Here is a 23,703-nt window from a genome sequence, read left to right as displayed (position 1 = left end):
TTTATCAGTGGGCAAACGTACAAAATCAGCAGAGGATCAAATACTTTTTTCCCCCACTGTAGCATCTGTGTAAGTATAGTTAGACTGTTGAGTATAGTAGATGCGGTGGTTGAATGATTGCCTCAGCCCCTGAGATTTAGCGAAGAGTCTCTGGAGAGAAGGATTCCTATTTAACGTTAGCTTTCTATTTTTAGCTTTCCCGTAATGCATTTCTCTCAGGGCACAGAGGTTTGGATTCATTACTGAGCTCTACGTTTACGTGCGTGCGTGCGTGCGTACATTCACTTGTGTGTGTGTCCCTCAACAGGACCTGCGGTACTTCAAGTCAGAGAAGACGTCGAGGGGCATGCTGCAGGAGGGCTGGAGGGACACCCAGGAGCCCATCATGTGCTCCTACAAGCTGGTCACCGTCAAGTTTGAAGTGTGGGGCCTGCAGACGCGCGTAGAGCAGTTTGTACACAAGGTCAGAGGTCACTCACACACGTACACACAGCCATTCTGTCCTCCACTAAACCCTTCCACAAAAGGCTTTATACTCAGTGCGTGAGCAGTATGTGACTTAGTGTTCACTATTTAAATAGCAGCCACTTACTCCATAGATAGTGCTGGTACATTTTTGTAGAACTGCTCTGAGATCAGTGTTCTCTGACCCCCTCTATTGTCTCCCCCAATAGGTGGTGCGTGATGTGCTGCTCCTGGGCCACAGGCAGGCTTTTGCCTGGGTGGATGAGTGGATCGGTAGGTCGACAAGCACTGCTCTATTGGTCCTCTCACTAACTAATCACTGGGTAGTGTTCAGTAGGGCAGTTTTTTTTTATGTGTTGAAAGTTAAAATGGGTGTTTCTTATTGGACAAGTATAGGTAGTCCCTCCCAGTTTATTCTGTACCTAATGAACACGCCCCAAGTTTAACACTGGGACCTATGAAGTCACTCATCCTTAGAATGGTATCAATAAGAAAGGACTTCCATTTGGATTTTACTCCTTTTGGGAGTTAAGTGGTTACTGTTGATGCTGTCTCTAATCTACTGTCTGTATCATTGTGTGTAATAGAACCAAATACCTCATGTGAACCCCGAAACACTATCCAATTCCCCATCACTGCATCTAACCCTGCTCTATCTTCTACGCTGGGTGACCTCTCAGATATCAATAACCCTACTTACAACCCGTAAACAAGGGGGCAGATTCTAGGCCCAGTTCTGGACTAAGAAGCATGTGCAATGGAGAATCTCCATTGAAAGTCATTTTTAGTCCAGCAATAGGCATAATCTGTGTCTGGGAAAATCGCCCCCTAGAAGTACTGTCATGTCCAGGGTTGGTCTGTGTTCACTAGCTCACTACTTCAGTCGTACACAGACAGCAGCCCCTGGACTGCAGTTCCTTCCATGTTTATCTGTAAAACCAATTCCTGCAATTCTGTGTTGGCGTTCAATCAAACAATATCCCTCCTGTACACTGGTCTGTTTCTTCTTGTGTCAGCAATATTTGTCATTCTCTTTGGCATCAACCCTTGCACGACGTCTATAGTGAACACAAATGGCTGTATTTGCTACAATTTCCTAACAAAAGAATAGCAATTGCTGAAATATCAGGAGATATTACACAGACGAAATTGCACTCATTGAATCATGAAAGCTGTGTGTATGTGGGTTGTGAATGCATGGCAATAAGAGCAGTAGCAGTAAAACTAGCAGGACTCTTATTAGCACTCAGCTTTTTCCATGGCTGCAGGGTAAGTCCATAACAAGCCATTACTGCTGTAATGGGACACCGCTACTCACTCTCTCCCTTCTCCTCTTCAACCTCTGGAGAAAAAAAATCACTTTCCCTCCTATGCACTATTTGGATGATTCCCTCTCACCCAAATCCTCCTGACGTATTTGGGATCACCTTGCCTAGGACTGTTCTTTGGGAATGTATTTTTTTTCCAGTGATGCTCCCAACCCTTCCCGTCTGACTCGGAGGGTTCTGGATCATTTATTCTCCTTCCCCTTCTCCCTCTATCCCTCCCTTTCTTCCTCTTCCTAACCCGGCTTTGGCCTGACTAGCTCTCTCCTCTCGACACCAACTCTTTTCTGTCGTGGGAAGCTAGCTCTGCCCTCTCCACCTCCTATTGATTGCGCTTGAACTTTGACCTTTCAGCCCCTCCCAAAAGCACTAATCACCACCCAGCGCTCTCTACTCACCCACGGCGTGCCCCTCCCCACTTAACCCCTCCTCTACCTTCGTCTTGAGTGTCCTAACGGGGAGACGCCAACATCTCGACCTCCCTCCTCCCCTCTTTGCAGATATGAACTTGGATGACGTGCGGGAATATGAGAAAAGTATGCATGAACAAACCAACGTTAAAGTTTGCCATGAGCAGCAAGAGCATTCCACCAACTCCCCATCACTGGATGACATAGAGATTCATGACAAAGTCAGCGTATGTGTCGTTTCATTTGCTCTTGTTATGTTTCATATTGACGTGTTCTGTTGTTCATGTCGACGTGACTCAGGAGGGAACCAATCACTCTGTTTCTATGCAAAATGTTTTCTGAAATAAGTGGTTCTTGCAAGCTTTAGTTGGTTCTATGTCGGGAAAACATGAAGTACAAAAATATTCACATCTTGAGAAAATATCAAATGACTTTTGATTTGAAAATGTTTGATCATTTTGATTATGACATAACTAGTAGTGATGCCAGGCTAAGATTAGAAAGAAGCATTGGAATGCTTTGGAGTGCTGTCTCCCACCTCATTCTCTCTCTCCGTGCAGACATGACGATGGATGAGGTGAGAGAGTATGAGCGCACCATCCAGGAAGCCACCAACGAGAAGATCGGGATTTTCCCCCCGTCGATCTCCATCAGCGAGATGCCCCTGTCCTCCTGCACCCTCTCCGGACCCGCCAGTGCCCCCACCACCCCCCTCTGCACTGATGCGCCCGAGTTCCTCTCCGTCCCCAAGGACCGAGCCCGCAAGAAGTCCGCCCCTGAGACCCTCACCCTGCCCGACGCCGCAACCCAGAACCAGAGTGGAGTCCCCCAGGGCTCTATGCTGGTGCCAGTTCCAAATCAAAATCACTCCCCCTGGCCCTCCTCTGACTCTGACCAGGCTGAGTTAGGGGGGGAATAGGAGGGACGGGATGTTCTTTTCCCCCATATGCCCTGCCACCTCACTGTCTTAGTAGCCCAGCAAGACTAGCCTCTACGCCCCAGTGCCCAGTCCTCCAGGCTTAACTAACCATATCCCAGAGTTCAGTGCTTCTTACACATATCACCAGAGGTCAAAGGTCTAACCACCAGTTTCCAATCTCCTACATCCTCAACATAAGTCGGTTTTGTCAGCCTTCAATGGATGGCTTCCTCTTCCTGAGATCTAGCCAATCAGATGTCTGACCTACTGTGACAACCACCTAAGCTGTCCATCAAGAGAACATATCCACAAGGGGTTTTGTGTCCTGTCCTCAATTAGCGATCCCTGTGTTCGTCTTAAAATACGTTATTGACAAAATGCCAGATGGATTCTCTTTTTTTTAAATATCAGGTCAGCTGATGATCCTTATGTAATGTAAATGTAGTTGCCGTAACACCATGAAATTAGAGATACAATGATATTAATATTGTTTTGTGAACATCTTTCCATGGAATTCTCAGCCTACAGATATATCGAAATATAATTTTGACCTTGAAATAAATACACTTTTTAAATTAACAAAATGGAAGTAGAAGTACTGTAGTATAGTTAGATTTTATAACGACATTGACTCACTAAAAAGACACCACCACTCACCTGGACAGATGACAGACCATTCAAAACTGAACCCAGATCTCTGTGTGTTCACGTCTCCACAACACACTCCAACTGAAACAGATGCCAGATCAGTACAATCACAGAACGAGATCCCTTCTCAGGTCTCCAGAGCTCTGCCTCAGCCCTCTTTAGGAAGGGCAGGGAACATAAGCATTCTCTCCTTGCTTTAAAACACCATTTTTATACCTGCACAGATATATCTATATACTATATCTATACTCACCTGTCTACTTAACTAACCTTTGGAACGTTTACACAACATTAAATAAGCCATGATAAAATACATATTGGGCATCAAGTTTGACATTGAGGAGTGATGCAGTCAGTTTAATCAAATTGGTATAGCAACAGAACAGATATGACTAGGAAAAATGCCATTTGGGGGATATGATGTAAATGAACATTGAGCACAGTGGAGTTGATAAGAAATTCCATGCTTTCGCAGGGCACTCGCTTCAACCTGGCCTTATCCTATGTACTTGGTTATCTTTGCGTTGTGCGCATTGTGTTTTTAGGAATACCGATAATGTTGCTTGCCAATGTTGGTACTGTACCAGTTTTGGTGGGATCAGAAAGTTATTTTGACGCAACGACGTTAGCGGCGGCCACTTTTTTCTCCCTGCGCTAGCCTCACCACAGTGTGTCATCAGAAACTTTTTTTTGGGGGGGGGGGGGAGAAACATCGAGGACTGTAATGCCCTAGCTACTGTTTTATACAATCACATAAATGCATAAAGGGGTGTCATATGCCGCATGAAATGTTCACAAACATGTCTACATATGTGAAGTATATGTGTATATAAATGGCAGGATATATTGTTGCTGCGAAATTGTGGAGAAAGCGAATGTGACGTTGTCCTAGGCTCTGTAGTGTAACCATTGTATAGTAAAGCGGAGTTTTAGCAGAGACTGAAACTGAGCATGTTCTGAGAAGACAACGCTCTACTCAGTGCCTCTGCATGCAAAAGTCTATATTGTCTCGTCTGTATACAAATCCAAAACATTTCAATAAAGAAAAAACATCCCATTTTGTTGTAGTGTTAAAGGGCAATTGCACCACTTTTCAACCTCATTTTCATTATCTCCAGCTCAAAAACAGTGCCTGCATATGTGAAAATGGCGCCGTTCTACATTTTGTAGAAAGAAATATAAAGTTACAAAGTTCTACCCGATGACATCATCAACCATTTCAAAAAAATAATTTTCAAACACTATGAGATTCATGGTGACGTGGAGCAATAAAATACCCTCCCTCTGGCTTGAAACTCATTGCCAGTTTTGAAAATCACAGTTTTTCTAACTTTTAATCCTACCTTGTGATGTCACAGAGAAGCATTTAGGACCACCTTATCTTTGCAACCACAGATCATAGAAACACACCGTTTTCACATATCTAGACACCCGTATGGTGCTGGAGATAATGAATATGAGTTTGTAAAGTGGCGGAATGGCCCTTTTTAAGCCTACTATTCAATTTATTGCAATTTCAAAACATTGATTTGAAATAGAGCTTCATGTTAGTTACTTTCATCATCAACATTTACAAGATTTTGAGAGAAATAGCTGAAGTTTGTGGTACCTGTTGACCATTGTTTTGTCCTGAAGACGTCACATTACATTACATTTGTGTGCATTTGCACTTTTTGATGAGAAAACGAAATTAGCCGTTAACAAACGTACTGACTGTTATATCTCTGTACGAGGGGTTTGTTGGACCGAAGTTACACAAGCCTACTCGTTGGTCAGATATAGACCACTCAACACTATAGACCACTCTTCAGTGTCTAACCCCAAAATGTCTCATCTTTACACAAGATGCTCACTATCATTCTAAACTGTACTTGTCTTTGCTGTAAAATTTCCTGTGGGATACATGTGTTAAATGATATTGACTATCAGGAATAAAAAAGATCCAGGGATATGTTTGAGTGCCAGTAAGCTAATGGCTATATCAAAACGAAATCAAAATGGCAGGCATAACATCCAGGTTCAGTTTTTTTTTTCAGAGAGAAGGTCTAGGTTTTATAAATAGTAAACTTTTTCGTTTTCGGGTTGCATGCTCCACATAAGTTCATGAAGACTTTTTGAGTGAGCTTATGTGGAGCATGGAACAGAAAGTGAATGAGTTTACTATTTACGAAACCTAGTCCTTCACTGAAAAATAACCAACCCTTGAGATTATACTTGTCATTTTGCGTTCGTTTTTGAGAGTGCAAAAGTTTGGTTTGAATCTATAACATTTAAGGTGCAATGTCCCATTTGTTAGTTCTCTTTATCGAGCTGTTGAAAAATCCACAGTAGAAAAGACCATTGTAACTACATACTGTACGTTACAACCCTATGTGCAAAATACATTAAAAAAAATGTATTTTTGGTTGAAAGGACATTGAAAATAGGTATTTTTCAACATATTGTGCTCACTGTGAAAAGATTTACTTTGAATTTGCATCATCGACGTTCCAGTTGCTTTTGGTGATCCTACAGCTCTTTGATATAATGACACATTATCTATAAAAACAATATTTGAATCAATCTTTTTTTTTGGGGGGGGGGGGACTGTGTTTACTTTTGAATTTTTACAATATATCTTGACTCGGAGGTTGTTTTTCTGTTATAATTTTCACAAGTGCTGTAGTTTGATTTTGTGGTTTGCTGTATTTCAAATGGCATCTGTTGATTCTAAGAAAAGGACCAAGCTTTCGTTGTGTCCCACCTGATGCGGCTTGCCAGGCTGTCGTGCTGTCTCCCTAGCTCTGGTCCAGGTTGTCACTGCTGCTTCCTGACACTGAGCCTCCTAAGCAGGACGAGTGTTAGCAATCCACACTAACACCCAGGACCAGAGCTACTGTCTCCCTATCTGAAGTGCCATCCTTGTTCGGCTACTGGAAGTCGCTCTGGGTTCTTCCACTGATTATATTTGTTATATTTTTACTGCCCTCCTTGAGGTACATTTGGTTCTCTGTTGTAATTATTGTTTCACTTTTTTCTTAATTCTTGTAGTAAATAAAGTTTACTTGCTACTACACTTTGCCATTGTTGGTTGTCAGATGTGGTGCCTCTGAAAGTGTGTGTGTGTGTGTATGTGTGTGTGTGTGTGTGTGTGTGTGTGTGTGTGTGTGTGTGTGTGTGTGTGTGTGTGTGTGTGCATGCGCATGTTGGTGTGTGATTGCATGGGGGTTTGTGTGTGTGAGAGAGAGTGAAAGATAAAGAGCAAGGGGAATGAACATTTTGCTATATACACCACATGACCAAAAGTATGTGGACACCTGCTCATCGAACATCTCATTCCAAAATCATGGGCATTAATATGGAGTTGGTCTCCCCTTTGCCACTATAACAGCCTCCACTCTTCTGGGAAGGCTTTCCACTAGATGTTGGAACATTGATGCGGGGGATTGCTTCCATTCAGCCACAAGAGCATTAGTGAGGTCGGGCACTGATATTGGGCGATTAGGCCTGGCTCGCAGTCAGCGTTCCAATTCATCCCAAAGGTGTTCTATGGGGTTGAGGTCAGGGCTCTATACAGGCCAGTCAAATTCTTTCACACCGATCTCGACAAACCATTTCTTTATGGACCTTGCTTTATGCATGGGGACATTGTTATGCTGAAACAGGAAAGGACCTTCCCCAAACTGTTGCCACGAAGTTGGAAGCAGAGAATCGTCTGGAATGTCATTGTATGCTGTAGCGTTACGATTTCCCTTCACTGGTACTAAGGGGCCTAGCCCAAACCATGAAAAACAGCCCCAGACCATTATTCCTCCTCCACCAAACATTACAGTTGGCACTATGCATTGGGGCAGGTAGCGTGCTCCTGGCATTCACCAAACCCAGATTAGTCTGCCGGACTGCCAGATGGTGAAGCGTGATTCATCACTCCAGAGACAGGTTTCCACTGCTCCTGGGTCCAATGGCGGCGAGCTTTACACCACTCCAGCTGACGCTTGGCTTTGCGTATGGTGATCTCAGGCTTGTGTGTGGCTGCTCGGCCATGGAAACCCATTTCATGAAGCTCCACTAAACAGTTATTGTGCTGATGTTGCTTCCAGAGGCAATTTGGAACTCAGTAGTGAGTGTTGCAACTGAGGACAGACAATTTTTAGGACTCGCCGGTCCCGTTCTGTGAGTTTGTGTGGCCTACAATTTCGCAGCTGAGCCGTTGTTGCTCCTAGATATTTAAACTTCACAGTAACAGCACTTACAGTTGACCGGGGCAGCTCTAGCAGGGCAATTATTTTACGAACTGACTCGTTGGAAAGGTGGCATCCTATGACGGTGCCACGTTGAAAGTCACTGAGCTCTTCAGTAAGGCCATTCTACTGCCAATGTTTGGCTGTGGAGATTGCATGGCTGTGTGCTCTATTTTATATATGTGGCTGAAATAGCTGAATCCACTCATTTGAAGGGGTGTCCACATACTTTGTATAAATAGTGTATATTGAATATAACCACAGGGGCACAGACCGTTACAGGCGTCACACAACATTACCACAACTCAATATGAAATACCATAAACTAGTCACAGGGGGCGCTGTCTGATCTTACTGAAGTTTTTCATGTAGAAACCATACACTGAATACTCTATGGTAGCCGTGCGTAAGTCTCGCGAGGTTTGCACTTCCTATTTTCTTCATCCAGCATGGCCACGCTGAATGAGGGATTCACGTTGTGCGGACTTGTACAAACTCCAAGTGCTTCAGATTCGGCAATTCAGGGAATTGAACTGGATGGAGACAGTGACCATGCCGTCGTCACCGATTCCACGAGATCTGTCACTTTATACAAGGTAATGTTGACCAATACAAGTGGCTGAAATGTTGAACCAGCTCAGCTGATGGGAAGATGGCACACTCGTGTCCATTGACATTGCAGTGGGGGGATCCGACGCGTTTCAAAATATAGCTAGCTACATATAAAAATTGCTCACTCTCTTACCAGTATTGCAATGGTGTTCAACAACTATCTAGCTACGCATCTGCGTATTCAGACGGTTTACTTGCATCAATCGACGTGCACATAGGTGGACGTTATCACACGTACTGTTTCGATGAGAACAGTACTACTAGATAGCTGCTTGGCGTGGGTTTGTTTGGTTAGCTGACGTTAGTACCACTGTCAAAAAGGTAGTCACACTCGTCATGTATTTGAATATGAACTTAACTTACCTTAATAATATGACAAAGGCTGTGTTTGTGTTGAAAAGTGAATGTGGTGTTTACGTATGAGGTGCTGTGTTGACAGGTTTCAGACCAGAAGCCTCTGGGTAGCTGGACGGTGAAACAGGGACAGTTGTTGACTTGTCCTGCAGTGTTCAACTTTCAGACCAAGGAGTATGTAGTCGTCTCAGACAACAAGGTAACACTTGTGGACACTTTCCATGAACATAGAAACTAAACAAATTTAAAACATCTGGATTTGACAGTTGGACTTACTTCTTAAAATAAAGTTATTGTCTTCATGTTGTTCATGGTCAATAAATGTTTACTCACTAGGTCATCAGAGTTTGGAAAGATGAAGACCTCAATTTAGACAAAGTTTTTAAAGCAACTGTAAGTATGAGCTCCCTCTCACACACACACAATTTCAATCTCATCTGCTTTGACTTTGTCAATTATGGTGACATACTCTGCAAATTAACATGAACTGTGCCAGTGAGAAGTCATTGTAGCATAACTGAATCAAATTATGCCATACAATTACTTTTTATCTTAGACTTTCCTCTGACTTTGCAGTCATTTTGCGATGTCTCGCAGTTATTGGTCTTAACTACTTGTGTGTCTGCATGTCTGTTAGGTATCTGCTGATGTATGGCGGGTCCACTCTGCCCCAGGGGGAGAGCCTGTGGTGCTGTTCCAGAGAGGGGCAGTCAGACTCCTGGACTCCCTCCTCTCCGCCCCCCAGCAGCCCATAGAGGACATCCTGTCCGAGGAGGAGGTCATAAGGTCAGACAATGGACACTAGTCTGGATTAGCGATCCATAACCTTCGGGTTGGTTGGCTTTAGTCCCATCACTATAGAGGCCGGTTGGCTTATTCTCTTTCAGAGCCATGGATATTTAAAAAAATAAACTTGCAACCATATTAATTTACAGTGAGTCAGAGGCTATGATAATGCTGTCCACACTGCTGTCAGTACTTGGCTCGTTTGGGTAAACAATAGTTTATTGTGTGAGATGCACACAGTTGACAATGTCCTCATGTTACCCCATAGGTGGAGCACCAACATGGTGGCTGAGAAACAACACTTTGTCCTCTTCACGACAGAGCAGGTAGAATATCCTTTCCTTGTGGTACACCAGTACGCTGAATAGCCGTGTACTCAATGACCTGCAAATGATCAGGCATAAACCTGGAGCCATTTGCAACATGCTATATTTTGTGCAAGTATGAATTCGGTGCCACACTGTCGTGTTAAACATGGCTTCCCTGTTGTCCGTCACAGAAAGGGGAGCACTTCCTGTATGTGCAGAGGCTCAACCCCAACACCCTACAGAAGTATAGGCTGGAGAGAGAAGACTCTGGAGCTCCCCCATTGAGTTTCTCTGCCTCTCTCCGGGACAAACACATCAACCTGCTCTACCTGTGTGAGTACGGCCATCACTTCCCTGCCAAAGTAGTATGTTAGAAATGTTAATGTAGTGATGTTAATTCAGCTTTTAAGGTGCATTATGCAGAAATCGTTCTGGCATTTCCTGGTTGTTTAAATTCTAATAGTTAACCTATTTTCAGTTTGTGACAAAACAATGTATAGAGAATCAATGTACCATGTCAAATGCTGTGAAATATCTTTTAAATATCCACAAATTTTGTGTTTTCAGCTGTTTGAAGCTGGTGTACAAAACCGAAAGTAAAAGACATGAAAACTAAACTTAAGAACAGAAAGCATAGAGATGGCACACACAGAACATATATACCACTTCTTAGACTTACTTTCGATGAGTGACAGATCTATAACTCTCATTTCTTTGTGAATTTGGTCAGGTCTCCCAAAAAGTTAGACATTGCAGCTTTAATGGTGTACCCCACCCCCCGCCTGCCCAGATAACTGGAATACTGTTGAAATGGTAGTGCATTCGATATCAATGAAGCACTTCACAAACAATGAAAAACAGTTGTCGGTCATCTCTCACTCTCTTTACTCCAGACCGTAACGGCTGTGTGTACCAGAGTGTGGTGGCTGTGCGGGGGCCTGTGGGGCTGGAAGGGGTGCAGGCCCTGCCTCGTAGCCTGCGCCTGAGGCTGCCCGCTGGGGAGGGGGAGCTGGGAGCTGCCTCGGCAGTGGCCCTGGACGAAGCTCATGTGGCTGTGGTGGGGATGCCCCATCCCTCCGCCAGGACTGGAAAAGGTAAATATCGGGTGGGATCAATGCCATGTCAATTCAGGAGCTAAACTGAAATGGCAATTTTCCTCGTGGGAAATTGGAATTGTAGTTTACTTCATGAATTTGATTGAATTATGATTCTCGCACACATTCACCCAATCCAACATCAACCCGTAGATACGTACTTTTCGAAGTTCTGATTTGATGCGTGTAAACAACATGGTGATATCTTCCCATTGTATGCTCGGGAGCTTTCACCATATTGTTGACATCCATCCAATCCTTTTTTCAATGATTTTTTTCATTTTCAGATTTCCTCTGCATCTGGAATACTAATTTCCAGACTCTTCAGGCTGGCAAGGAGGTGGTGGGAAGAATCCATGGACAGGTAGGAATACTCAGAATTTTGAATTTTTGCCTCACAACTCTCATGACTCTATACTTGTATCTTGCACCAAATAAGACTCGCTTCACTCCTATTTATATCAATTATCATTCCTTCATTTCCCCTCAGGTCTGGTGTTATTTAGGAAAGCTGTTTGTCCCTCATGGCAAGGCCCTCTCCGTCATTCCCTACGAGTGTCAGAAGTCCTCTCTGGCCTCGGCCCTGGGGAAACTACGACACGCAGGGATCGCAGGTAACGCGGCATTTCCTCAGTAAAACATTCACCAGAGTGGCGTTAGTCGTCCTTGACAGTGCCTGGTTGAATCTAAAATGGCACCCTATTCCCTATATAGTGCACTGCTTTTAATACAAGCCCTAGTGTCCCTGGTCAAAAGTTGTGAATAGGAAATGGGAAGCCATTTCGGATGAAGCTGTATCACTCCTGTTATACTTCATTGCATATGTTTTCCTCACCTGTCTAATGTACTGAATCTGTACATTACTGTTGAAATTTCATCTGAATAGCATCCCTTGAAATGTTATTATAAACTAACAGTTTAGTGACTGGGACTTTATTTCATTTGCGGTTTTGTAGTGTCCAAATCGTCAGTTGCTGTCCCCTCTTGGAACACCCTACTCCATGGGGATCAGCCACAGGGGCCCACCAAAATAGTGGATACCAGGAAGAGTGTAAGTTAACCTGACTTCCAGAATTGATTGACCCTAACCCTAATATTTTACCACCAGAATGGATTCATGTTAATTTCACCTGTTCTGATTGGTCCTACCTTGTACAGAAGCTGAGACGGAAGAGCCAATCAGCGCCTGCCCTCACAGTGGACGAAGTAGTGGAGCTTATCAAGGTATTTTAGATCAACTGCTCATTCTGCTCATCTGTTTTAGTCTCAAGCAGGTTTTGATGTTGTACATTGTGAGTGAACCACAAATGACCAGTCCCTTTCATAGTATATTTATATAAAATATAACTGTCCTCGAGGAAATGTTAAGTTAGGTGTTGACTGTGGTCAATCTCCAACCCCTCCAGACTGGTCCAGTGGAGGAGGTCCAGAGGGAGGTGGAGGCCCTGGTCTCCAGAGGCGAAGCCCAGGACCTGCAGCTCTCGGTGGGCTGGCTGGCCCGCCACCTGGTGGCCCGAAGCCAGGCCGAGACAGCCTTCTACACTCCCGGGGCCTTGGCACAGCTGGTGCAAACACAGTGCCTTTGCCACAGGTGAGGCTGGCATTGGGTTGACTGGACCTCCTACGGCACGGGGGTATTGGTCCTTTTGGAAAGGGAGGTTATCAGAATGATGGGCTGTGTTGGATGCATGGAAAGTGAATGTGAACAGGGTTGTCAGTTTGTAGTAGTGTTGGTGCCAGGCCAAATATATTCACTCCTTTCTTAAAACATTCATATCTGAAGTCTGTATATCTATTATAGACCTGTTAGTACAGTGGTGAACCTATAGGCCTTCAGTGTGACAGGTTAGTACAGTGGTGAACCTATAGACCTTCAGTGTGACAGGTTAGTACAGTGGTGAACCTATAGGTCTTCAGTGTGTGACAGGTTAGTACAGTGGTGAACCTATAGACCTTCAGTGTGTGACAGGTTAGTACAGTGGTGAACCTATAGGCCTTCAGTGTGACAGGTTAGTGCAGTGGTAAACCTATAGGTGTGACAGGTTAGTACAGTGGTGAACCTATAGGTCTGACAGGTTAGTACAGTGGTGAACCTATAGGTGTGACAGGTTAGTACAGTGGTGAACCTATAGGTGTGACAGGTTAGTACAGTGGTGAACCTATAGGTGTGACAGGTTAGTACAGTGGTGAACCTATAGGTGTGACAGGTTAGTACAGTGGTGAACCTATAGGTCTTCAGTGTGTGACAGGTTAGTACAGTGGTGAACCTATAGGTCTTCAGTGTGTGACAGGTTAGTACAGTGGTGAACCTATAGGTCTTCAGTGTGTGACAGGTTAGTACAGTGGTGAACCTATAGGTCTTCAGTGTGTGACAGGTTAGTACAGTGGTGAACCTATAGGTGTGACAGGTTAGTACAGTGGTGAACCTATAGGTCTGACAGGTTAGTACAGTGGTGAACCTATAGGTGTGACAGGTTAGTACAGTGGTGAACCTATAGGTGTGACAGGTTAGTACAGTGGTGAACCTATAGGTGTGACAGGTTAGTACAGTGGTGAACCTATAGGTGTGACAGGTTAGTACAGTGGTGAACCTATAGGTGTGACAGGTTAGTACAGTGGTGAACCTATAGGTCTGACAGGTTAGTACAGTGGTGAACCTATAGGTGTGACAGGTTAGTACAGTGGTGAACCTATAGGTGTGACAGGTTAGTACAGTGGTGAACCTATAGGTGTGACAGGTTAGTACAGTGGTGAACCTATAGGTGTGACAGGTTAGTACAGTGGTGAACCTATAGGTCTTCAGTGTGTGACAGGTTAGTACAGTGGTGAACCTATAGGTCTTCAGTGTGTGACAGGTTAGTACAGTGGTGAACCTATAGGCCTTCAGTGTGTGACAGGTTAGTACAGTGGTGAACCTATAGGTGTGACAGGTTAGTACAGTGGTGAACCTATAGGTGTGACAGGTTAGTACAGTGGTGAAGCTATAGGTCTTCAGTGTGTGACAGGTTAGTACAGTGGTGAACCTATAGGTCTTCAGTGTGTGACAGGTTAGTACAGTGGTGAACCTATAGGTCTTCAGTGTGTGACAGGTTAGTACAGTGGTGAACCTATAGGTCTTCAGTGTGTGACAGGTTAGTACAGTGGTGAACCTATAGGTCTTCAGTGTGACAGGTTAGTACAGTGGTGAACCTATAGACCTTCAGTGTGACAGGTTAGTACAGTGGTGAACCTATAGGTCTTCAGTGTGACAGGTTAGTACAGTGGTGAACCTATAGGTCTTCAGTGTGTGACAGGTTAGTACAGTGGTGAACCTATAGGCCTTCAGTGTGACAGGTTAGTGCAGTGGTAAACCTATAGGTGTGACAGGTTAGTACAGTGGTGAACCTATAGGTCTGACAGGTTAGTACAGTGGTGAACCTATAGGTGTGACAGGTTAGTACAGTGGTGAACCTATAGGTGTGACAGGTTAGTACAGTGGTGAACCTATAGGTGTGACAGGTTAGTACAGTGGTGAACCTATAGGTGTGACAGGTTAGTACAGTGGTGAACCTATAGGTCTTCAGTGTGTGACAGGTTAGTACAGTGGTGAACCTATAGGCCTTCAGTGTGTGACAGGTTAGTACAGTGGTGAACCTATAGGCCTTCAGTGTGTGACAGGTTAGTACAGTGGTGAACCTATAGGTCTTCAGTGTGTGACAGGTTAGTACAGTGGTGAACCTATAGGCCTTCAGTGTGACAGGTTAGTACAGTGGTGAATCTATAGGTCTTCAGTGTGTGACAGGTTAGTACAGTGGTGAACCTATAGGTCTTCAGTGTGACAGGTTAGTACAGTGGTGAACCTATAGACCTTCAGTGTGACAGGTTAGTACAGTGGTGAACCTATAGGTCTTCAGTGTGTGACAGGTTAGTACAGTGGTGAACCTATAGGTCTTCAGTGTGTGACAGGTTAGTACAGTGGTGAACCTATAGGTCTTCAGTGTGTGACAGGTTAGTACAGTGGTGAACCTATAGGTCTTCAGTGTGTGACAGGTTAGTACAGTGGTGAACCTATAGGCCTTCAGTGTGACAGGTTAGTACAGTGGTGAACCTATAGGTCTTCAGTGTGTGACAGGTTAGTACAGTGGTGAACCTATAGGCCTTCAGTGTGACAGGTTAGTGCAGTGGTAAACCTATAGGTGTGACAGGTTAGTACAGTGGTGAACCTATAGGTGTGACAGGTTAGTACAGTGGTGAACCTATAGGTGTGACAGGTTAGTACAGTGGTGAACCTATAGGTGTGACAGGTTAGTACAGTGGTGAACCTATAGGTGTGACAGGTTAGTACAGTGGTGAACCTATAGGTGTGACAGGTTAGTACAGTGGTGAACCTATAGGTCTGACAGGTTAGTACAGTGGTGAACCTATAGGTGTGACAGGTTAGTACAGTGGTGAACCTATAGGTGTGACAGGTTAGTACAGTGGTGAACCTATAGGTGTGACAGGTTAGTACAGTGGTGAACCTATAGGTCTTCAGTGTGTGACAGGTTAGTACAGTGGTGAACCTATAGGTCTTCAGTGTGTGACAGGTTAGTACAGTGGTGAACATATAGGTCTTCAGTGTGTGACAGGTTAGTACAGTGGTGAACCTATAGGTGTGACAGGTTAGTGCAGTGGTGAACCTATAGGTGTGACAGGTTAGTACAGTGGTGAACCTATAGGTGTGACAGGTTAGTACAGTGGTGAACCTATAGGTGTGACAGGTTAGTACAGTGGTGAACCTATAGGTGTGACAGGTTAGTACAGTGGTGAACCTATAGGTGTGACAGGTTAGTACAGTGGTGAACCTATAGGCCTTCAGTGTGTGACAGGTTAGTACAGTGGTGAACCTATAGGCCTTCAGTGTGTGACAGGTTAGTACAGTGGTGAACCTATAGACCTTCAGTGTGTGACAGGTTAATGATGCTGAAAGGACAACAACTGTAATAGCAGCACACGTAGGAGAGAGTACTTTTTGGAAAAGGGCCAGTGGTGTGGTAGGTGTTGCGTATACTCACTTAATCCCCACTGATGCCAAGTAGTGTAGTGGATGTATATACGACTTATCAATTATGTAGTACAATAGAGAAATCATGCACAAAGTAGCCTACACAATTGCAAAGCACGCAAAACATATGAATATGTGCACCCATAGCCTAGTTTCAGCAGAATAGCATCTGCAGGCAGCTAGTGCACACAGTTCTCAACTGGTTTTGGCATGGAGTAGCTCAGAAGTATGACGTTGGTAGCCGGTAGGAAAGATGTTTTAAAGTATGATCTCTACCCCAGTAAATGGCAATACTGGGTATGCAACCCAGGTATTGGTCTGAAGTCTGGGTTAGTAGGCCATTTGTGATGCGCAGTTCAGTCATCATGCCCTGTTTGCATTGGGGGTGTGGGCCTGGGTGGACACAGGCCCACCCAATCAGATTGAGCACAAAAATAATACCTTATTTTTACAAAAATATACTCCTCAGTACCCCCCACAAATATAAATAAATACAGTTGAAGTCAGAAGTTTACATACTTAGGTTGGAGTCATTAAAACTTGTTTTTCAACCACTCAACAAATTTATTGTTAACAAACTATAGTTTTGGGAAATCTACTTTGTGCAGGATACAAGTAATTTTTCCAACAATTCTTTACAGACAGATTATTTCACTTATAATTCACTGTATTACAATTCCAGTGGGTCACTTACATACACTAAGTTGACTGTGCCTTCAAACAGCTTTGAAAATTCCAGAAAATGATGTAAGGGCTTTAGAAGCTTCTGATAGGCCAATTGACATCATTTGAGTCAATTGGAGGTGTACCTGTGGATGTATTTCAAGGCCTACCTTCAAACTTGGTGCCTCTTTGCTTGATATCATGGGAAAATCAAAAGAAATCAGCCAAGACCTCAGAAAAAAAATTGTAGACCTCCACAAGTCTGGTTCATCCTTGGAGCAATTTCTAAATGCCTGAAGGTACCACGTTCATCTGTACAAACAATAGTACCCAAGTATAAACACCATGGGACCAAGCAGCCGTCATACTGCTCAGGAAGGAGACGCGTTCTGTCTCCTAGGGATGAATGTACTTTGGTGCAAAAAGTGCAAATCAATCCCAGAAAAACAGCACCAGACTTTGTGAAGATGCTGGAGGAAACGGGTACAAAAGTATATTTTTCCACAGTAAAACGAGTCCTATATCGACATAACCTGAAAGGCTGCTCAGCAAGGAAGAAGCCACTGCTCCAAAACCGCCATAAAAAATCCAGACTATGGTTTGCAACTGCACATGGGGACAAAGATCGTACTTTTTGGAAAATGTCCTCTGGTCTGATGAAACAAAAATAGAACTGTTTGGCTATAATGACCATCGTTATGTTTGGAGGAAAAAGGGGGATGCTTGCAAGCCGAAGAACACCATCCCAACCGTGAAGCACGAGGGTGGCAGCATCATGTTGTGGGGGTGCTTTGCTGCAAGAGGGAATGGTGCACTTCACAAAATAGATGGCATCATGAGGATGGAAAATTATGTGGATATATTGAAGCAACATCTCAAGACATCAGTCAGAAAGTTAAAGCTTGGTCGCAAATGGGTCTTCCAAATGGACAATGACCCCAAGCATACTTCCAAAGTTGTGGCACAATGGCCTAAGGACAACAAAGTCAAGGTATTGGAGTGGCCATCACAAAGCCCTGACCTCAATCCTATAGAAGATTTGTGGTGAGAACTGAAAAAGCGTGTGGGAGCAAGGTCTACAAACCTGACTCAGTTACACCAGCTCTGTCAGGAGGAATGGGAAAAATGCACCCAACTTATCGTGGGAAGCTTGTGGAAGGCTACCTGAAACGTTTGACCCAAGTTAAACAATTTAAAGGCAATGCTACCAAATACTAATTGAGTGTATGTAAACTTCTGACCCACTGGGAATGTGATTAAATAATTCTCTCTACTACTATTATTCTGACATTTCACATTCTTAAAGTAAAGTGGTGATCCTAACTGACCTAAGACAGGGAATTTTTACTAGGATTAAATGTCAAGAATTGTGAAAAACTGAGTTTAAATGTATTTGGCTATGGTGTATGTAAACTTCCGACTTCAACTATATATATATATATATATATAAAATGTTGTGTGTGTATTTCTCCCAGACCTCCAAATGGTCTCCTGAACATCACATTTTTGTTTTTCTATTATAAAAGGTGATTTTTATATATAATTTTTATAGTCATCTGAAAAATATATAGGAAACCTATTTTTTTTTTTTATATGTAGGAAACAGGATTTTTCACACAGGGTTCCTTTCCTTCGCTGGGCAGCCCCTTGGGATTTTTTTTACCACCGCATAGGGCCAATGGAAAGACAGCATGATGTTAAAGGATAAGCAGTCTATTAACTTGGACATAATGAGCCAGTAGGTCCCAATCATGAGAATAGAAAAACACAACTATTACGCTAATGTACAACTATTACTTCCCATAGCACACAAAGTAACCGGTGACCTAAAGTTTAAATGCAACAATATTTTGCACGTTATTTTCAAAGAGATTGCTAACAGCAAGCATGCTGCAATAAAAAAAACACATTTCCACTCACCAGATGATCATTTGAAAATTAACTTCTTGTTGAAAGTTATTCTTGAAAAGGGAGAAGCTAACAAATTAGCAACAACAACCTCTGCAAACTAGTCTGCAACAAAAGATGGCTAGCTAGACCGTGGGGAAACTACTGCTCCCTATTGTGACTTTGACTCTATTTACCCCGGTCTTGGTCTTGAATCGGTCTTTCTTTAGGTGGTCTCGAACACTGCCAGACATCATAGGTGAAGACATGTTGGGTGGGTACTTATCCTATTTCTTCGCCTATCAGTAGCAACGAAGGAAAGGAGACTAGGAAAGGAAGCTTTTTTTAATAGCATTTTCACACAGACTGTTGTTGAGACCCTTGGTTTGGTTCTGACCTGTTCTATGTCTTTCTGCAGCGTGTGTCCCGACCTCCTGCTGCTGGCCCTGGAGCACAAGGACTACTTCCTGTGTCAGCTCTGCCTGCAGCTCTTCCCAGACATACCTGAGGTGGTCACGTGTGCCTGCCTCAAAACCTTCATCAGGTCAGTCTAACTCGACGGCGTATGGGGCGTCTTTTGTAACAACCTATACCTTGTGAAGGAGATTCATTCTGGTGAAGTTCAGGATAGTGTTTCCTACCAGTGCTGGAGCTTGATTATGCATCTGATGGCCTAATTGTTGTTCCCTCTTTTGATGGTTGACGTTTCTACTCATTGTACAATGCATATTCTTTCCACCACATTGAAAACCAAGTGGTCTCTTTGTGGCTCTGTATTGCTTTTTTAAATAGTTTATTTTGAAGTTCTTTATTTCTAGAGCTTGTTTTGTTTGAATCATTTCCAATGCTTCCAAGTGTTGTTACTGCAAATACATAGTTTGTCAGTTCATATAAATAGCCTGATATCAGGATCGTTGTTGTAACGGCTGTGTGTCGCTCTCCCTCCAAGTGTGCCAGACGGCGACGTGGAGATGGTGAGTCTGGAGCCGGACAGCGTGTCCTTGATGGAGGGCCTGGTGGCGGCGGGGGCCCGGGGGGGCCAACAGAACGGCTTCAGCCCCCCTCTGTTTGAGGAGGACAGCTGTGACGCCCACCACCAGCCCAAACCTCCCCAGCACCAGGATAAGAAGAACCCCACGCTGCAGCTGGAGGTCTGCCCCGTGGGTCTACACAAGGCTGTGCTACTGTATCCTTATGTGTAGTCTGGACAACCAATACCCTAAACACTATTCCATTGCAAGACTACAGTAATATCTGATAATGTCATTGTTGATTAAACGGTGTATTTGATAGTCATCAATAGTCAGGTGGTTTGAACCAACACAAGGCTGTGTTACTGTATCCTCTCACTATAGGTTTGTTGAATTGGTTGATTCGTTCAATTGTTCATTAATAGGGATAGATACAATTGACACATTTCATTGTCAACAGTCGGCTGCAATGCACCATAATGTTTACCTTGCGCTAATATACAGCACCAGTCCATAGAAATGACTCTTTAGCATGTTTGGAGGTGTTGTAACTTAACTGTGCTGCTATAGTAATGAGGTCCTGCAGACGCCGTACAGTGACAACCTCCTGCTCCCCCACCTGAAGGACCTCAACGCTCAGCAGGTTATTGTGAGTAGCTACCTGTCTCTCATCTGCTTGACAATATGCCATAGTTGGGATCAATTCCATTTCATTCAAGTCGATTCAGAAAGTAAATTCCAATCTTCCCCATTGAAGAAGGAAAACGTTTGTTTACTTCCTGAATTGAATTGGAATTGACTGTAATCCTGCAATATACCATGGTGTTTTTTTTTCCTATTGACTTCGTTTATTAACTGCAGTTAGCTATGAGGATATGTTGAAAGACTGATGGTTGCATCCTTCTGTTTCCTTTCCTCTCCTAGCTCTTTCTTCAGTACCTCCATTTCGTCTATTTGAAATATTCCCAAGACGTCTACACACAAACGCCAGGTTTGAGATCGCCCACGGTGACACAGGTTGGTACACGGAAGCATTAAAGTTATACAAAAGGTGAATGCATGTAATTATTTTGTATAGCATTAACTTAATGTGTGTATTCTGAATTTCATTTTTCTTTTCTAGATCATTGACTGGGTGTGCTTGTTGTTGGATGCTCATTTCACAGTCTTGGTCATGGCTCCTGATGCCAAAGGATTGTTGTCAAATCTCCAAAGCTTTGTCAAGTCCCAGGTATGTGCTTTCTCTTTTGGTCCTCACCGCAAGTGATAGTTGAGCATTTTTGTCATAATGGTTCCCTTGATGATAACTAGTGCAATTTTGTTTTTATTGCTGTGATAATGAAACCCATTTGAGGCACCCAGGGAGGAATGTTTACCTCTTCAGTGGTTCAAACTGGAAAAGCAAGTGGTGTTGCAATTATAATTGCTAGCCGTTTTCTGTCATGAGCAGCATCAACAATATTAGGATGAACACGATGCAAGACTTTGCTCTCCCATAGAGTATCTGTGGATGTGCGCTGGTTTGCTCCGCTAAAACGTGCCCACTACGGAACCAACCCAGCGGAGGAGTTTAGCCACACGCTTCAACGCTCTTATTTGTTGCGTAGATTGACACACTACTGCTATTTACTTTGTGCATCTACTTCATCTCGCTGACGCACATACTGTGTATGGTTCTTTGTAAGGGTTCATTTAACGTCTATCCCCATCTATCCATTCCAGGTGAAATTATTCTCTGAACTGGGGAAGATCGAGGGCAGCCTTCAAGAGCTCCACAAAATGAAGCCGTCGAAGGATATCAGCCAGTACTCCATCGAAGTCATTGAGCTGTTTTAGACTATATTTACAGATTATTTCTAATTAAACTCTGCTGTTGACCTTCTCCCCATTTTTTTCTCTTGGTCAGTTGCATCGTTGTGTTCCACTTTGTATTTGGTACGCTACCGAAAGATCCATGGTTGTACTGCTATATCATACCTATCTACTGTCGATACCTACACTGGTCCCAGATCTGCTTGTGCTTTCAACGATGAACATAGGAGTTGGCTGTGCAGGCCCAAACAGATCTGGGATCAGTCTAGTTGATTCCCAGATGTGTAGAGCAAATGATTCTCTGGTCATGAACTGTGGCATTGCTGAGGCCTAGGTCCCTATAGCCATGTGATTTTGTATTTGTCTGTATAATCTGAGGGCGTGTATAGTAGAAATATTTGCTAATATGAATTATGTAGAAAACTATATAGTCCCATGATATTTCATCATGGCATAGATACTTTTAACCTACGGAACATACTGCCCCTTTTTATAGGAATATACTGATATGTCTAAAAATGGAAATAGGTCTCAACCTTCCATATGGTTGACAATCTTGTGGTTAAATGTTGTATTTCATAAAGGCGATTTGGACGGTGAATAACATGTACTTCTCCCAATCACGTTATAGTAGCACATGTTTTCTATAGATACATTTTGTGTTGCATTCTAACAAAGTCAATTCTGAATTCATATGACAGTATTTGTATTAAAAATGACCCTCGCCTTCATCCCATCATGATTAGTTGTATGGTTATCATGTGTATGTCTAAGTTAAGATTACATGATACCATATACAAAAGTATGTGGACACCCCTTCAAATTAGTGGATTTGGTTATTTCAGCCACACCTGTTGCTGACAGGCACGGGCGCAAGTTAGGTTTTAAAGTAGGTGGGGATCATATTTTTTTATGCAGTCGGATAAAGACTCAAAACAGCCTACCCGACCGCTGAAGCACGTAAAAATCCTCTGTCCTCTGTTTTAACACTCACTACCAAGTTCCAAACTACCTCTGGGAGCAACGTTAGCACAAAAACTGTTTGTCGGGAGCTTCATGAAATGGGGTTCCATGGCCAAGCAGCCGTGCACACAAGCCTAAAATCACCATGCTCAATGCCAAGTGTCGGCTGGAGTGGTGTGAAGCTCGCTGCCATTGGTCTCTGGATAAGTGGAAACGTATTCTCTGGAGTGATGAATCACCATCTGGCAGTCCATGGACAAATCTGTGCTTTGGCCGATGTCAGAACGCTACCTGCCCCAATGCGTAGTGCCAACTGTAAAGTTTGGTGGAGGAGGAATAATGGTCTGGGACTGTTTTTCATGGTTCGGGCTAGGCCCCTTAGTTCCAGTGAAGGGAATTCTTAATGCTACATAATAAATCTAAACAAATCAAATTGTATTTGTCACATGCGCTGAATACAACCTTACAGTGGAATGCTTACTTACAAACCCTTAACCAACAATGCAGTTTTAAGAAAAAAAGTGTTAAGTAAAAAATAGATAAGTTAAAAATAGAATAATAATAAAGAGCAGCAGTAAAATAACAATAGCGAGGCTATACGGGGGCACCGGTTAGTCGAGGTAATTGAGGTAATATGTAGATGTAGGTAGAGTTAAAGTGACTATGCATAGATAAACAGAGGGTAGCAGCAGCATAAAAAAAGTATGAAATGTATGCATTCACTACTGTAAGTCGCTCTGGATAAGAGCGTCTGCTAAATGACTAAAATGTAAAAATGTAATAAAAGTCTGGGTAGCCATTTGATTAGCTGTTCAGGAGTCTTATGGCTTGGGGGTAGAAGCTGTTCAGAAGTATTTTGGACCTAGACTTGGTGCTCCGGCACCGCTTGCCGTGCAGCAGCAGAGAGAACAGTCTATGAATACAATGAAATTCTAGACGATTCTGTGCTTTTCACTTTGTGGCAACAGTTTGGGGAATGACTTTTCCTTTTTCAGCACGAAAATGCCCCCGTGCACAAAACGAGGTCCATACAGAAATGGTTTGTTGAGATTGGTGTGGAAGAACTTGACTGACCTGCGCAGCACACCGACTTCAAGCCCAACGAACACCTTTGAGATGAATTGGAACGTAGACTGCAAGCCAGGCCTAATCTCCCAACATCAGTGCCCAACCTCATTAATGCTCTTGTGGCTGAATGGAAGCAAATCACTGCAGCAATGTTCCAACTTTGTGGAAAGTCTTC

At 43.4% G+C, this 23,703-nt stretch overlaps 2 protein-coding genes across 4 annotated transcripts in view; both read left to right on the top strand.

Moving 5' to 3' along the window:
• The window catches only part of LOC115208592 (cytoplasmic phosphatidylinositol transfer protein 1), a 96,781-nt gene extending 89,959 nt beyond the window's left edge, over nucleotides 1-6,822 (top strand). Inside the window, exons 7-10 of one of the 2 annotated variants that reach the window (XM_029776772.1) lie at nucleotides 308-463; nucleotides 675-738; nucleotides 2,291-2,427; nucleotides 2,761-2,839. In XM_029776772.1, the coding sequence (XP_029632632.1) occupies nucleotides 308-463; nucleotides 675-738; nucleotides 2,291-2,427; nucleotides 2,761-2,766 (363 nt within the window). In that variant the 3' untranslated portion in view covers nucleotides 2,767-2,839. Of the gene's footprint in view, nucleotides 1-307; nucleotides 464-674; nucleotides 739-2,290; nucleotides 2,428-2,760 lie in introns of both variants that reach the window. The other variant, XM_029776771.1, reaches the window with a different exon arrangement.
• A 1,604-nt stretch (nucleotides 6,823-8,426) lies between these two features.
• LOC115208591 (nucleolar protein 11-like) lies at nucleotides 8,427-22,320 on the top strand. Of its 2 annotated transcripts, none has more exons than XM_029776770.1 (18): nucleotides 8,427-8,583; nucleotides 9,039-9,152; nucleotides 9,290-9,346; nucleotides 9,591-9,739; nucleotides 10,008-10,065; nucleotides 10,239-10,380; nucleotides 10,941-11,141; nucleotides 11,429-11,505; nucleotides 11,632-11,746; nucleotides 12,098-12,192; nucleotides 12,300-12,365; nucleotides 12,548-12,732; nucleotides 19,133-19,258; nucleotides 19,664-19,900; nucleotides 20,256-20,334; nucleotides 20,610-20,702; nucleotides 20,809-20,916; nucleotides 21,408-22,320. In XM_029776770.1, the coding sequence occupies exons 1-18, from the start codon at nucleotides 8,437-8,439 to the stop codon at nucleotides 21,519-21,521; spliced, it is 2,163 nt and encodes a 720-aa protein (XP_029632630.1). In that variant the 5' UTR covers nucleotides 8,427-8,436; the 3' UTR covers nucleotides 21,522-22,320. The 2 variants fall into 2 exon arrangements, with proteins under 2 accessions (XP_029632630.1, XP_029632629.1); XM_029776769.1 differs by having other exon boundaries at nucleotides 11,632-11,755.
• The last annotated feature ends 1,383 nt before the right edge of the window (nucleotides 22,321-23,703 follow it).

The sequence above is a fragment of the Salmo trutta genome, chromosome 14, assembly GCF_901001165.1.
Source record: "Salmo trutta chromosome 14, fSalTru1.1, whole genome shotgun sequence".
In the NCBI taxonomy this organism is placed as follows: Eukaryota; Metazoa; Chordata; class Actinopteri; order Salmoniformes; family Salmonidae; genus Salmo; species Salmo trutta.
Note: the sequence above shows the minus strand (reverse complement) of the source record. Positions and strands in the feature narration are given on the sequence as shown.